The 13814-nt window shown below is 38.3% G+C and overlaps 1 protein-coding gene across 1 annotated transcript in view; it reads right to left on the reverse strand.

The window, feature by feature from the left end:
• Positions 1–3693: 3693 nt before the first annotated feature.
• FGD6 (FYVE, RhoGEF and PH domain containing 6) overlaps positions 3694–13814 on the reverse strand; it is a 136401-nt gene continuing 126280 nt past the window's right edge. Inside the window, exons 18-21 of the mRNA XM_023228057.1 lie at positions 12474–12601; positions 8941–9069; positions 7679–7827; positions 3694–4723 (exon numbers count right to left, since the gene is read on the reverse strand). Of these exons, the coding sequence (XP_023083825.1) occupies positions 4687–4723; positions 7679–7827; positions 8941–9069; positions 12474–12601 (443 nt within the window). The 3' untranslated portion in view covers positions 3694–4686. The remainder of the gene's footprint in view (positions 4724–7678; positions 7828–8940; positions 9070–12473; positions 12602–13814) is intronic.

Genomic DNA, 13814 nt, shown 5'->3' on the forward strand with positions numbered 1-13814 from the left:
AAAAAAAAAAAAAAAAAAATCAGAAGGGATCGATAGAAAGGAAATTTAATTCAGCAAATACTGAGTGTCCACTGCATGCAAGGCACCCTGCCAGATGCTGTGGGGGAAATCTCAAATGAATAAGTTGTCCTTAGGGATAGAAGGTGCTAAGCACCATACAAAAGATTATGAACTAAAGGCTGTGTGGGGGTTGCAGGAAGGAGACAGGATCTAATCTGGAGGAATAGGGGAGAGAAAGACTAAGGGTCAGCTATCACAGAGAAGTCCTGGATAAGCAGTCAGAGGTGCAGATGGGTGAATGAAGAAAACAAAAGGAGGCCGGGCGCGGTGGCTCAAGCCTGTAATCCCAGCACTTTGGGAGGCCGAGACGGGCGGATAACGAGCTCAGGAGATAGAGACCATCCTGGCTAACATGGTGAAACCCCGTCTCTACTAAAAAATACAAAAAACTAGCCAGGCTAGGTGGCGGGCGCCCGTAGTCCCAGCTATTCGGGAAGCTGAGGCAGGAGAATGGCGTGAACCCGGGAGGCGGAGCTTGCAGTGAGCTGAGATCCGGCCTGGGCGACAGAGCAAGACTCCGTCTCAGAAAAAAAAAAGGAAACTGTGAACAGAGAAAGTTTGGGTCAGAGTTAGCTGGAGTGTATGGCAACTGAAGAAGTGTTCCATGCCAAGTCACTGGGAAAGCCACTGAAGCATGTAAAAGTGGGGATGAAACTAGATTAGAGCTATGTTGTTGGAAGATTGCTCTGGCAGTGTTTAAAATGGGATCACACAATGGCATTGGAATTAGAAGTTATTGCAATAATGGGAACAAGTAACAAGGACTTGAACCAGGGCCTATGTAATAACAGCAGGGCAATGAGGATGGAAAGGATACAAGAATAATTGCAGAGTCTTGTTGAGAGTTGGAGGCAGATTCTGGAGTCTCAAATGGTATCTTTCTCTTACAGAAGAAAATAAACAGATTTGAATGGGAAGAAAGTTGAGTTTTATTCATGTAAAATCTGAAATGCTTGAGGACTCATGCAGATAGCCAATCAGTAGTTACAAATGGAGCTCTGCAGGATAGTGGAGAGAGATCGTCTAAAGTCCAGGTTACAATGTGGATATTTTCAGGCTGTGTTGGAGTTGTAGATGACAAGAATCCGTCCTTTATTCAACTGAACAAATATTTTCTCTTTAAAGACCCAGAAAGCCAGGCCTGGTGGTGCATGCCCCTGTAGTCCCAGCTACTCCAGAGGCTGAGGTGGAAGGATTGCTTGAGCCCAGGCATTTGAGTTCAGCATGGGCAACATAGCGAGACCCGGTCTCTTAAAAATGAAAAAGACCTAGGGCAGTATTATGGAAGACAGTGATATTAAGTACACTATCTGCCTTCAAGGAGTGTGCAGTACAATAAGAAAAACAGAGTATGTATCTCTGGAAATCCCATTGACTACATTTGACTAAAATGGACCTCAAACTTTTCAAAACCTGAGCAGAATGGAAGCACACTCCAAAACATACCAACATCTGCTGTGATATAACGTTTACATTTTAACTAAATTACCAAATAGAAGACTTTCCCCACGTCTAGATATATTCTATGAACCAAATATAAAATACACAGTCGGCTGACAATTATACTTTAAAACTGTCGCCTTCTCTTTGTTGTGTCATTACAGCTTTCATGTGAATCAAGGGTTGGTCTGATCTCATTTTAAGAAATGCAACTAAACACTCAAAAGAATCAAGCATCTTGGGCAACCAAAATACAATAGGGGGATGCTGCCTACATTACAGAAAAAGGGAAAAGATATTGGAAAGAGGTTCAGAAATGTGGATGATCCCAGAGATAATTACTCTCGTTTTCTTAGGACTCTGATGGGTCCTAAACATTTATAGCTGCCACAGATAAAGGTGGAGTACTAGTTGGGGACACTCACTAACAATGCCAGCCTTCCCCTGGTTCAGCCTGGCGTCTCATCTACATTATGCTTAGCATCATTTTAGCTTAGCTTTATAAATGCCCTACTCTCTCCTCCTTATGAATTAAAAGGAGATACCTGACAAAGGGTTTGATGGAAGCACAGGCACACTTATCTGTATAATAAATACAGTATTTTTGGGATCTACATACTACTTATACTTTTCTCCCCATTTATAGACTGCACCCAACATCATTTTTCCTCTAAAATATTAGCTATGAAAATATATTTTTATAGTTTTTTTTAACAATAAATTGAATATAATTAGGTTCTTAGTTGACACTGAATGAGCCGGGTTACATAAATAACAATTGATCAGCTTTAGTAAGTTATGAAGGACTCATAAAGGGGCAGGGGAATGTGATACTATTCCACATTTAAAACATCTTTTTGGGAGAAGGAAAATTGGATAGCTTCCACAGAGACTAAACATTTTTCTAAACCCTCCATGGGGCTAAGCCAATAGCAAATACAATCACATGCATTTGACATGTAATTAAAGAGACTGTAAGTTTGTGCCAGGTTTCTTCCCTCTCTCACTCTCTTTAGATTTAGAACTGGTTCATGATTCAGCCAGGTCTTGGAAGGTAGAATAGCCTGGCTGATATTTTTTAGATCCTAAGGCTTACGCCAAACCTTGTAGTCAGAAGGCTGAGAGCTCAAGAGGAGGGAAAGAAAACCCACATAACTTGTCTTGCGAAATGCCAGACTGAATGCAGCAGAAAGAAACCTTTATAAGGTATAACTTTGGCCTCCAAAAAGAATACACTAAAAACTGCAATGATTTTAACATGGAAGCCTTATTTATGTGATCTTGATTATATAAAATTGAGCTACAAAGAAATTTTAGTGTAGTGTACCTGCTATGACAGAAAGGGGATGGCACGTTAGGATTGTGTATGAGGTTGCAACACATTTAAAATGACTCCATGGCAAGAAATAGCCACAAAAAACTATAGCAGCCAACTCTAGATCTAGTAGGGACTCTGGTGCTGCACCAAATAGCATTCAGAAGGCCCCAGAAAGGCACTCAGTAATCCTCATGGTTGCTGTTAAGGATCACACTGAATTAGGAAATCCTTTATTTAAAAGTAGAAAGGAAGATTCTTACACCCTTTAAATAAATATTCTATGGATAACCTTGCTGTTTAATTTTTTTTTTTTTTTTTTTTTTTTGAGATGGAGTCTTGCTCTGTCGTCCAGGCTGGAGTGCAGTGGCACCATCTCGGCTCAATGCAACCTCCGCATCCTGGGTTCAAGCGACTCTCCTGCCTCAGCCTGCTGAATAGCTGGGACTACAGCCATGCACCACCACGACCGGCTACTTTTTGTATTTTTAGTAGAGATGGGGTTTCACCATATTGGCCAGGCTGGTCTCGATCTCCTGACCTCTGGTGATCCAGCAGCCTCGGCCTCCCAAAATGCTGAGGTTACAGGTGTGAGCCACCGCTCATGACCGTTAAGATAATTTATAGTTTAAACTTCATTAATAAATTGTATATTGTCAACATCAGGGATGGCTTTTATCACTGTGTTATTTCCTTTTGTTCTGCTAATCAACAATTTTATGTACAAGGTAGTGCATATGTTAAACAGTAAGTGCACCAGAATTATGAATCTAAAGCTTTCCTAAGGAGGTGTGCTGATAGCTGCTTAATGGGAGAAAAGATTTTTTTTTTTTTTTTAATTAGGAGGGAGGATATCAAAGTGGCAGAAAAGGACCTTCTTGAAAATGAATACTATATAATTTCAGTTATTACTGGCTTATAATTGTGCTTTTTCTGATACAGTAATTCCAGTTCCATTTGTAATGCAAAATATTTTTGGAAATGTAACATTACTTTTAGAGACAAATATCGACTTGGGCTCAGAACTCTTATAATAGCAGGGAATATTGTGTAACATAATGCTTGCTATATTTTGCTGTTTCAAAAAATGATACATTTATGTTTGTTTTGAAGTGGTAGATTTTTTAAAAGATTAGACTTAAAAGCCCCAAGAGTTGGTTATTTGTGGTATTCTGCAAATAAAAACATCTTCACTCCTACTCACAGTTTTAAACAATTCAGATTCTATCCCTTTGCTATAATTCTTTGATGATGTAATATTAACTCTTGCCAAAGAGGCACCTAACAATAGAAATACTTTCGATAATTTACTGAAATTTCAGTTCACAGTTACTGAGGTAGAAGCTGGCCGTGTTTTTCCACTAAAAGATACAAAAATTCACCCAAGTGTATTGATTCAAAGACATGCATTTTTTCATCAGCAGTTTTATAATAATCACAATTCCCAAACCAAGCACTTTGTGGAAATTTGCTCCTTGCTATGTGTTTTTTCCTTACAAAGACTTTTCACCAGTAAGAATGTTACAAAGTAAGGTAAGAAAACAGTGTGGACTATGTCACAAATAGTTAATACAGTATACAGTATTAAGATAGTTTTTCTGGTCTCTAAAGAAATGGTACTTTAGAATTCAGTGTGTCTCAGAAATAATTCTGACCATTAAGTAAACATCAAAATTTTAATAAATAACATAAATGAAAAAACAAACACCTTTTAAAAATTGCTTATACCTAACAAAACAATTTCTTTGATGAAGGGTTTGGTTGGCTTTATCTTGGCAGTGTTCATTTTTATACAATTTTCGAATTGCATTTACTCCATTCTGATGAAATTCCACCTCTTTGGAATCACAGAAGAGATGAAACCAATACTGCTACAATATTGTGCCTTCCTGAAATGCTTCTATCCACCTATTGAGAAGAGAAATCTGTTAGATTTGTAAAACCTAATCATCTGTCATGTGAACACCATATAGATGACAGCTGGGCCTGTGGACCTCATTACCATAACAACGTAGGTAAGATCTTTTTTTTTTTTTTTTTTTTTTTTTTTGAGACAGTTTGGCTCTTGTTGCTCAGGCTGGAGTGCAATAGCGCTATCTATATTTAGGCTCACTGCAACCTCCGCTTCCTGGATTCAAGCGATTCTTCTGCCTCAGCCTCCCGAGTAGCTGGAATTACAGGCATGTGCCACCACGCCCGGCTAATTTTGTATTTTTAGTAGAGATGGGGTTTTTCCATGTTGGTCAGGCTAGTCTTGAACTCCCGACCTCAGGTGACTCGCCTGCCTCCGCCTCCCAGAGTGCTGGGATTACAGGTGTAAGCCACCGTGCCTCACCAGTAACATCTTTTCTTGCAGCAAAGTGGCCTTCTGCATACATGGAATTACTGTTTATTTGGTAATTTGGTCCAAAATTTAGCCTGGGAAGTGTGCTTCTAATTTTGATAGGCATGAGGAAGGGACCATTTCATGTGTAAAAGTTCTATGAAGTCTTGATGCTACCAATTTATTTTGGAAGTTGATATGTCAGTGAAGGCTTTATTACAGCTTCTTTTTTATCAAATTCGGACTCAGTGCTTTTAGGAACACTAGCTCCCTGTCTCCTCCTACCTTAACTCTACCAACCAGTTTCCTTGTATATCCCCCAGTCCAGATCTGTTTCAATATTTATTAAAAGGAATCTGGCATCTAGTGTTGATCAAAAGTTTGCATGCTAAATAAGAGCTTCTAGGCCAGGCACCGTGGCTCATGCCTGTAATCCCAGTACTTTGGGAGGCTGAGGCGGGCAGATCACCTGAGGTCAGGAGTTCGAGACCAGCCTGGCCAATATGGTGAAGCCCTGTCTCTACTAAAATACAAAAATTAGCTGGGCGTGGTGGTGCGCGCTTATTATCCTAGCTACTTGGGAGGCTGAGGCAGGAGAACTGCTTGAACTCGGGAGGCAGAAGTTGCAGTGAGCTGAGATTGTGCCACTGAACTCCAGCCTGGGGAACAGAGCAAGACTCTGTCTCAAAAATAAAATAAAAATAAAGATAAAAAAATTAAAAAAAAAAAAAAGCTTCTCGAAGTTTCACAGACATCTTTCCAAAATTCTTTAGTCTCAAAGTCTAACCTGACACTATACAGAAGATATATCAGAAGATATATATCAGAAGATACTTGGGAGTAGTCTTTTTCCTCACTACTAATGTAATTGCTTCTGAACTTTTTTTTTTCTTTCTTATGGAAATCTCATTTCTTACGTTATTATTTTATGTAGGCTGGGCATGGTGGCTAACAACTGTAATCCCAGCACTTTGAGAGGCTGAGATGGGTGGACTGCTTGAGCCCAAGAGTTTGAGACCAGGTTGGGCAACACTGCGAGACTCTGTCTCTATTTAAAAAAAAAAAAAAGTACAGAGGAGAGTCCAGAGAACTATGAACACTTGAAATCACTCAGTTGAATTAGTAAAAGCAACCTATAACAGATTCAGTTCAAATTTTAAGGAATTTTCAAAAATTTAATATTGAACATAAACAGCATATGTTATACTGCCATAGCAATACTTTAAAAAACTCCCCAAATTTTCCACTAAAATTAATACATTTTAATATTCTGTCATGTATTTCAGAAAGCAATCCATATGATATTAATAAAGAGAAACTTATAATTTAGCCTGGGTCGATCTAAATTACAAGTAATCTGATTTCCTTTACCCAGCTACATGTAATTTTGTCTTGGTGGCATTTCTATCTTGTCAACTCAGTGACATAAGCAAAAGATGATTGATATACATTGAAAAGCGGTAAGTTTTTTCAGTTTGATGAATACAGATTAAAATTATAAGAAAGCTAATATCTGACAGAATCTTACGGCAATTACTATTTTGTCTAAATAATTTTTATAGAAAAAATAGTTAAGTGACATAATTTTAAAATATTCTCCAGGAGCCAAAAGAAAATGTTTGGAAGAATAGCTATGTACTGTTGGATATCTTAAAACAGACTGAAAAGAGTCTTAGAGAGTGTGTGTAACATTGTGCCTGGCTGGTACTCAGGATGTGTGCAATTCTGGTACATTAATCTTAACTGCCTTAAGAAACTAAAAGCCTTGCTTGCTCAAAGCATTCTTTTTTATTTTCATGCACTTTTAAGCTTGTGGAGAACACATGAACACCTCTTCCTGAAAACAAAAATGTATTATTTTGTGAAGCCAAAGTAAAGAGTCAAATGAAAGAGAGATAAACTGAACTATTTTGTTCGAAAGAGACCTAATTTCACAGAGATAGATATGCATCTCTATGTTAAGCAAACTAATAACATCTAAGTAAAGATTCTTGCTGGAATTCTGAAGAGACTGTTTCAGCCTTTGCCATCTAAACTGATAGCCATTTCCTTTTACTCAGTCACCGGGAACAGCATGGGAGTCTCTTAATGTGTTTGACCTTTTCCCCAAAGAAGTTAGCGAGCAGCTGTTTAAACTCCTGCTGTTCCATGGCACAATTGAATCGCTGGATTGCCAAAGTCCTGGAATGTTTCAAGGGAAGATTCTTACCCTCAAAGAAGGAGAGGTCAAATGCCTTGGCTTTCCTTCCTTTCAGCAGAGCAGCATCACGCTGCTTCCTCTGAAGTCATGTGTAGACAAAATACTTTATACAGGACTACCTATTTTCTTTTCCCTTCTGCCTCCTGAAAATAGTCCAGATACCCTTGCCTTGTCTTTAAAACAATTCTGAAGAGTTTGAATAATATATTAAATCTTTCTAATTAGAATCTCTGATTTAAATTTTGAGTTGTCTCCATGCCTTAAAGTAGGTCATTTTACAAGCAACCATTAAAAAATTGAAATCTCATGAATAAAAGAAAAATATGGCCAGATTACTTACTTCTGGGCTGAATGAGCATCCTCTGCTTTGAATAAATAAAATAACATGTTTTTGTGCCGTAACTGAAATACTTTAGACTCTGAATTCTCATCTTTAACTTGAATAACAGTGAATCCTAATAAAGGCTGACTCTCCAAAGCGGCCACGTCCTAATTTAAAAACACACAAATGGAGAAAGGTTTTTAGATTGAGACAAAATTCAGATTTGAAAACTCTTGATCTACATAGCTCTAATTTAATTTCAGTTATTCACATATAAGGTAATAATTCTAACAACTTACTCATTTTTCATTTACTCAACAATATGCATTGAGCCACTCCCTCCCTAAGTACCCTACATGCCAGGCACTGTGGCACAGAATTTTTGGCATGTTCACATCTACTGAATTTTACAATATCCTCACTAAACCAAGGAAGGCACATGATTATATTACTTTCATTTTATGGATGCAGAAAGTAAGCTATTTACCTGGATCCCACACTAAGGAAAAGTGTGGACCCTAGAGCAGTGTTTTCATAGGATGGTGGAACACAGGGTGATCAGATAGGAGAAAAGGACAGAATTAGAGTAAACTGCTAGAAATTGTTTATCATCCAAAAAAGTCTATCTTATCTATGCTGCTGTCAGATCAATGCAATCTGAGGATGACAGTAAAGGGAATATCACCCAAGAGAGCTTGGCAGAAAGAAACACAGCTCTGCCCTTTTTTTTTTTTTTTTTTTTGAGACAGAGTCTCTGTCGCCCAGGCTGGTGTGCAATGGCGCGATCTTGGCTCACTGCAATCTCTGCCTCCTGGGTTCAAGCAGTTCTCCTGCATCACCCTCCCAAGTAGCTGGGATTACAGGCACTCCACAAATATTTTGTATTTTTAGTAGAGACAGGGTTTCGCCATGTTGGCCAGGCTAGTCTCGAACTCCTGACCTCAGGTGATCCAGCCCCCTCGGCTTCCCAAAGTGCTGGGATTACAGGTGTGAGCCAATGCGCCTGGCTGCAGCTCTGCCTTTAGTAAAGTAATTAGTAGTTACACGACACACAAAAAATTGCATTTTAATAATATAGAAAATTCCCAACACATTTGAGAAAGAGCTCTCCAGGTACAAAGCAAGAACACTGTTCACATTAAAAATTAACAGCAACAACACTTCCCCCATCCAAAAGCAAAGCAAAAAATCATATGTAAAACAGATTTTAAAATACTGTAATTACTTCCAGTTGGCATTAGAAAACCCCAAATTACTCATCTTTAGATTTCAGATCTTACCTCACTTGCAGCATATGTATATAGTACTTTATTTTTTATGACAAACCAAAAGTGTTTCCAGGGTTTTTTATTGCCCTTTGATCTGTACAAGTAGCCACTCATAGAAGAATCCTCTGTGTTTGCTGATACCTAGATAAGAAATCCCATGCAAAGTTTAATGGTTTTCAGACAAATTATAACAGCAAATTATTTGTAACCAATAGGTGCTGAAAACAGTAACTGTAATGATAGAATGTTTCAGAATGAAATATATTTTCAAAGTGCTACTATACAAATTGAACTCTGCTATTAACATGAGCATAAAAAAGAAAAAAAAAAAAAACATGTTAGAGGCAGTTATAGAATTTTACTTGGTTTAACTGTGCCTGCATGCGTTTGCGTTATGTTTCTTTGTAGCTTCATCTGTGTTTTCTAGGTTGGCAGGTGAAGAAAAATAGTTCCAGAAGACTAAAATGCTTTTCTAAAAGCTGGATTTGGGGACTGTATGTTTTTTATTGCTGTTATTTTGGGGCATCAGGGAAAATTATTTGAACTTTTAATTCTGTTCCTAAAAAACATTTTGGACTTCTAAAAAACCATACAAACAGAATAATAAACAGAAAATTCTATTAAGGAAGCTCATTTTAAGAATCAATCTTTGCTTCCCAAATTATAGTCAGAAAGAAAACAGGCTAATTTTTACTTCATAAAAAGTTGAAAATGTTTTCATCTCTACGCAAAAAGACAGCAAGCATTTATTTATTTATTTATTTATTTATTTATTTATTTATTTATTTATTGACAGACAGAGTCTTACTCTGTCACCCAGGCTGGAGTGTAGTGGCACAATCTCGGCTCACTGCAACCTCCACCTCCTGGGTCCAAGTGCTTCTCATGCCCCAGCCTCCGGAGTAGCTGGGATTACAGGCATGTACCACCATGTCCAGCTAATTTTTGTGTTTTTAGTAGAGAGAGGGTTTCACCATGTTGGCCAGGTTGGTGTTGATTTGCCTGCCTTGGCCTCCTAAAGTGCTGGGATTACAGATGTGAGCCATTGTGCCTGGCCTATTGATTCTAATAATGGTCATTCAAAGTTGTGTTTTTAAAAATGTAGGAGGAGTAGAGATCTAAAAAAAAAAGATTAGGATCTACCTTAGTAATGGTATGGCAGGCACATGCTTAAGGTGGCTTCCCGTGACCCTTGCCGTAGAGAGTCACATTGTTGTACATTCTTCTCCTTTTGAGTGTGGACAGGACCTATGACTTGCTTCTAACTAAGAATTTGGTGAGGGTGATAGGATGTCACTCCCATGATCATGCTACATTATATATGGCCCTGTCTTGTTAGGAAACACTCTAGAAATTTTCTTCCTTGCGGGCTTTGAACAACTAAGTAGCAATGTTGAGAGGCCCCCATGGCAAGGAGCTGATGACCTCCAGCTAAAAGATAGTAAGACGCCAGGGCCCCCAGTCTTGCAAGTGCAAGGAAATGAATTCTGTCAACAACCTGAATGAGTTTAGAAACAGACCCTTCCCCAGATGAGCCTCCAGATGAGAATTCAGTACTTGCCAAAACTTTGATTATAGCCCTGCAGAGGCCCAGCTAAGCCATGCCTGGACTGCTGAGATAATAAACATATGTTGTTTTAAGCTGCTAGGTTTGTAGTAATTTATTATGCAGAAATGGAAAACTAATACAGGCAGGCCCTTTGAATTTTAAAAGTATATCTTTAATCACATATTAATTGATGAATTATATTAATTTCTTATAAATTTCATGAAAATAATATATTGTTTAGTGGAAAATTTAAGATCTAACATTAAGTTAGAAATATCTGTTAAGCAACAGCAGGTTTCTATAAATACATCTTTATAAAGACTACCAAGTAATTTAAAAAACTAGAATTGTTTCCTATCTCAGTGAAAAAAAAGAGGAAAAAACCCAACTAAAATGTTTAACATTCAAATGAGATTTTGCTTAAAATATAGTTACACTGGAATCCTACCATGTTCTTATCTAAGTTGTTATTAATGTTGCTCAAAATATATTACATTTCTCCTTTATACCAATTTAGGATCAGTTTATTAGCCACACAAGAAGATCAACCATAATACTGAACAGCCATGACTAGACCTAGATTTTTAAAAATAAAACTGGTGTTCACCAACTTAATCACCTAACTGATACATAAAACATTTCTTCCAATGATTTGATTATTTACAAAGTAAATCAGGGTTGGGGGTCAGGGACTATAAAAGTACATATTGGGTACACTGTATAAGGCTCAGGTGATGGGTGCACTAAAATCTTAGACTTCACCATTATACAACTCATCCGTGTAACCAAAACCCATAGGTACCCCAAAAGCAATTGAAATTAAGAAAAAAAAAAATCCAACTCAAAAGATGTAGTCTGCCATTACTGAGAGTACTGAGGCTCTAAATGTAATTCTAAAAAGAGGAGTTTCTAAAAATATTTTAAACATTACTAGAATAAGAACACAACTTTCCTGTTCCTCAAAAAGGTAAACATACAATAACCATATGAGCAAGCAATTCTACTTCTGGGCATATACCCAAGATAAATGAAAACATATGTCCACACAGAAATTTGCACATGAACATTTCTATCAGCATAATTCATAATAGCCAAAAGGTGGAAACAACCCAATATTCCACAAGAGATGGCTGGATAAACTGTGGTATACACAAACAATGAAATATTATTCAGATGTAACAAGAAACAAAGTATGGATACGGGCTATAATTTCCATGAACCTCTAAAACACTGTGTTTCAACTGGGAATATACTGGTAACTTTACATGAGAAACATGATCTTGATCAAATTTTTAGAGTTCTTTCCTGCCACTACGTATGCTAGAACACCTCCTCAGTAAAAAAGCAAGAGAACCAAATTAAAAACTACTCTGCTGGCCACAAAACCAGCCAGGTGGACCTCCTTAATAAACTGATCATAATGGAGTAGCCAAAATGGCAATGCTGTTTGTTCTTTGACACTTAAATTTGAGGAACTGGGATAGGGTATCAACGATGTCTGGATTACACCATTAGCAGGTCTAAGCATACAGGCTATTATCACTATTTAAAATTTTCTTTTAAAGGAAGTTTAAAGGAAAGACAACCTACTATCAGTGATATCAGCTGTGCATAACCAACCAACGCCTACAAATAAACCGTGCAGATCAGTAAAGGTTAACAAAATGCCCAAAATATTCTGTGGATTTCTTCCCTCTGGCAAGGGTCCTGCTCAAAGTCATTTTTAAAAATTCATGCGTGTCCAACTTATCTTTACCTTCTATCACTGCTATTAAATGTTCTCTAAACCTTTCAACAGCCATTTTCTAAATGACTTAGGTCAGACGGGAGACCAAGCAAGACTGTGAGGCATCAGCCACATCCATCATCAGTATTAAAATTCATGACTTAATAGTTGTGGGAAATGACATCTTTCTTTATGAAAGAAAAACAGTGTATTATATGCATATGAATAATTCAGCCTCTATCACATTGCAAGTTTAATGGAAACACTTACTTCTTTGAGAGCAGCTGGGATTTTTTTCTGTTTCCTCCCTGACGGAATGCTATGTAAGACTGATGATAAGGCACTTGAAGGAGATTTGTGATTTCCAGGAGATCCAACCCTAGGGGAGTGCTGGTGATCTAGAACAAACCAGGCACACTTATGTAGGCAATGCTCAGCATTTTGCAATTCAATTTCATTCAAATCCATAACACTGTTGCATAAAATATCCATGGAAGGACACTACGAAACAACATTGATAGCTCCTGGAAAAGGGCAATGGATGGCTGGGAGTTGAGTGGAAGGCAGACTTTCTACTATCTATGGTTTTATACTTTTTGAACTTTAAACCATGTGAAAGGATTACTCTGGCGTGCCTTTAGAATTATGAAACGTGACTGTACTACCAACTTAAAAAAAAAAATCCAAAAAACCTTCCCGCCGGGCGTGGTGGCTCAAGCCTGTAATCCCAGCACTTTGGGAGGCCGAGACGGGCGGATCACGAGGTCAGGAGATCGAGACCATCCTGGCTAACACGGTGAAACCCCGTCTCTACTAAAAAATACAAAAAATTAGCCGGGCGAGGTGGCGGGCGCCTGTAGTCCCAGCTACTCGGGAGGCTGAGGCAGGAGAATGGTGTGAACCCGGGAGGTGGAGCTTGCAGTGAGCTGAGATCTGGCCACAGCACTCCAGCTGGAGGGCAGCATAGCGAGACTCCATCTCAAAAAAAAAAAAAAAACCTTCCCTACTGTCATAAACCCCAAAGAACCCTGGTATTGTTAAGTGTTTAGATACTAGACCAACTCCAATGAACAAAGTAATTAAAAAGGGGCTATTGGACATGGATGAAGAAGTAATGAATTCTGATTGTAGAGGTTCAGGGAAACCTGAGAAGATAATAAGATAAAAGTTGGCTGGCCGGGCATGGTGGCTCACGCCTGTAATCCCAGCACTTTGGGAGGCCAAGGTGGGCGGATCAAGAGGTCAGGAGATCGAGACCATCTGGCTAACACGGTGAAACCCCGTCTCTACTAAAAATACAAAAAATTTAGCTGGGCGTGGTGGTGAGCACCTGTAGTCCCAGCTACTCAGGGGGCTGAGGCAGGAGAATGGAGGGAACCCACGAGGCGGAGCTTGCAGTGAGCCGAGATCGCGCCACTGCACTCCAGCCTGGGGGACAGAGCGAGACTCCATCTCAAAACAAATAAAATAAAAATAAAAAATAAAATTAAATTAAAATAATTAAAATAAAATAAAATAAAATATAAAATAAAATAAAATAAAATAGTTGGCCATGAAGGAATAAGTAGGAATTTGCCAGGTTAAAACAAGCAGGAGGAACACTGCACACCA

Source organism: Piliocolobus tephrosceles, chromosome 10 (assembly GCF_002776525.5).
Source record: "Piliocolobus tephrosceles isolate RC106 chromosome 10, ASM277652v3, whole genome shotgun sequence".
In the NCBI taxonomy this organism is placed as follows: Eukaryota; Metazoa; Chordata; class Mammalia; order Primates; family Cercopithecidae; genus Piliocolobus; species Piliocolobus tephrosceles.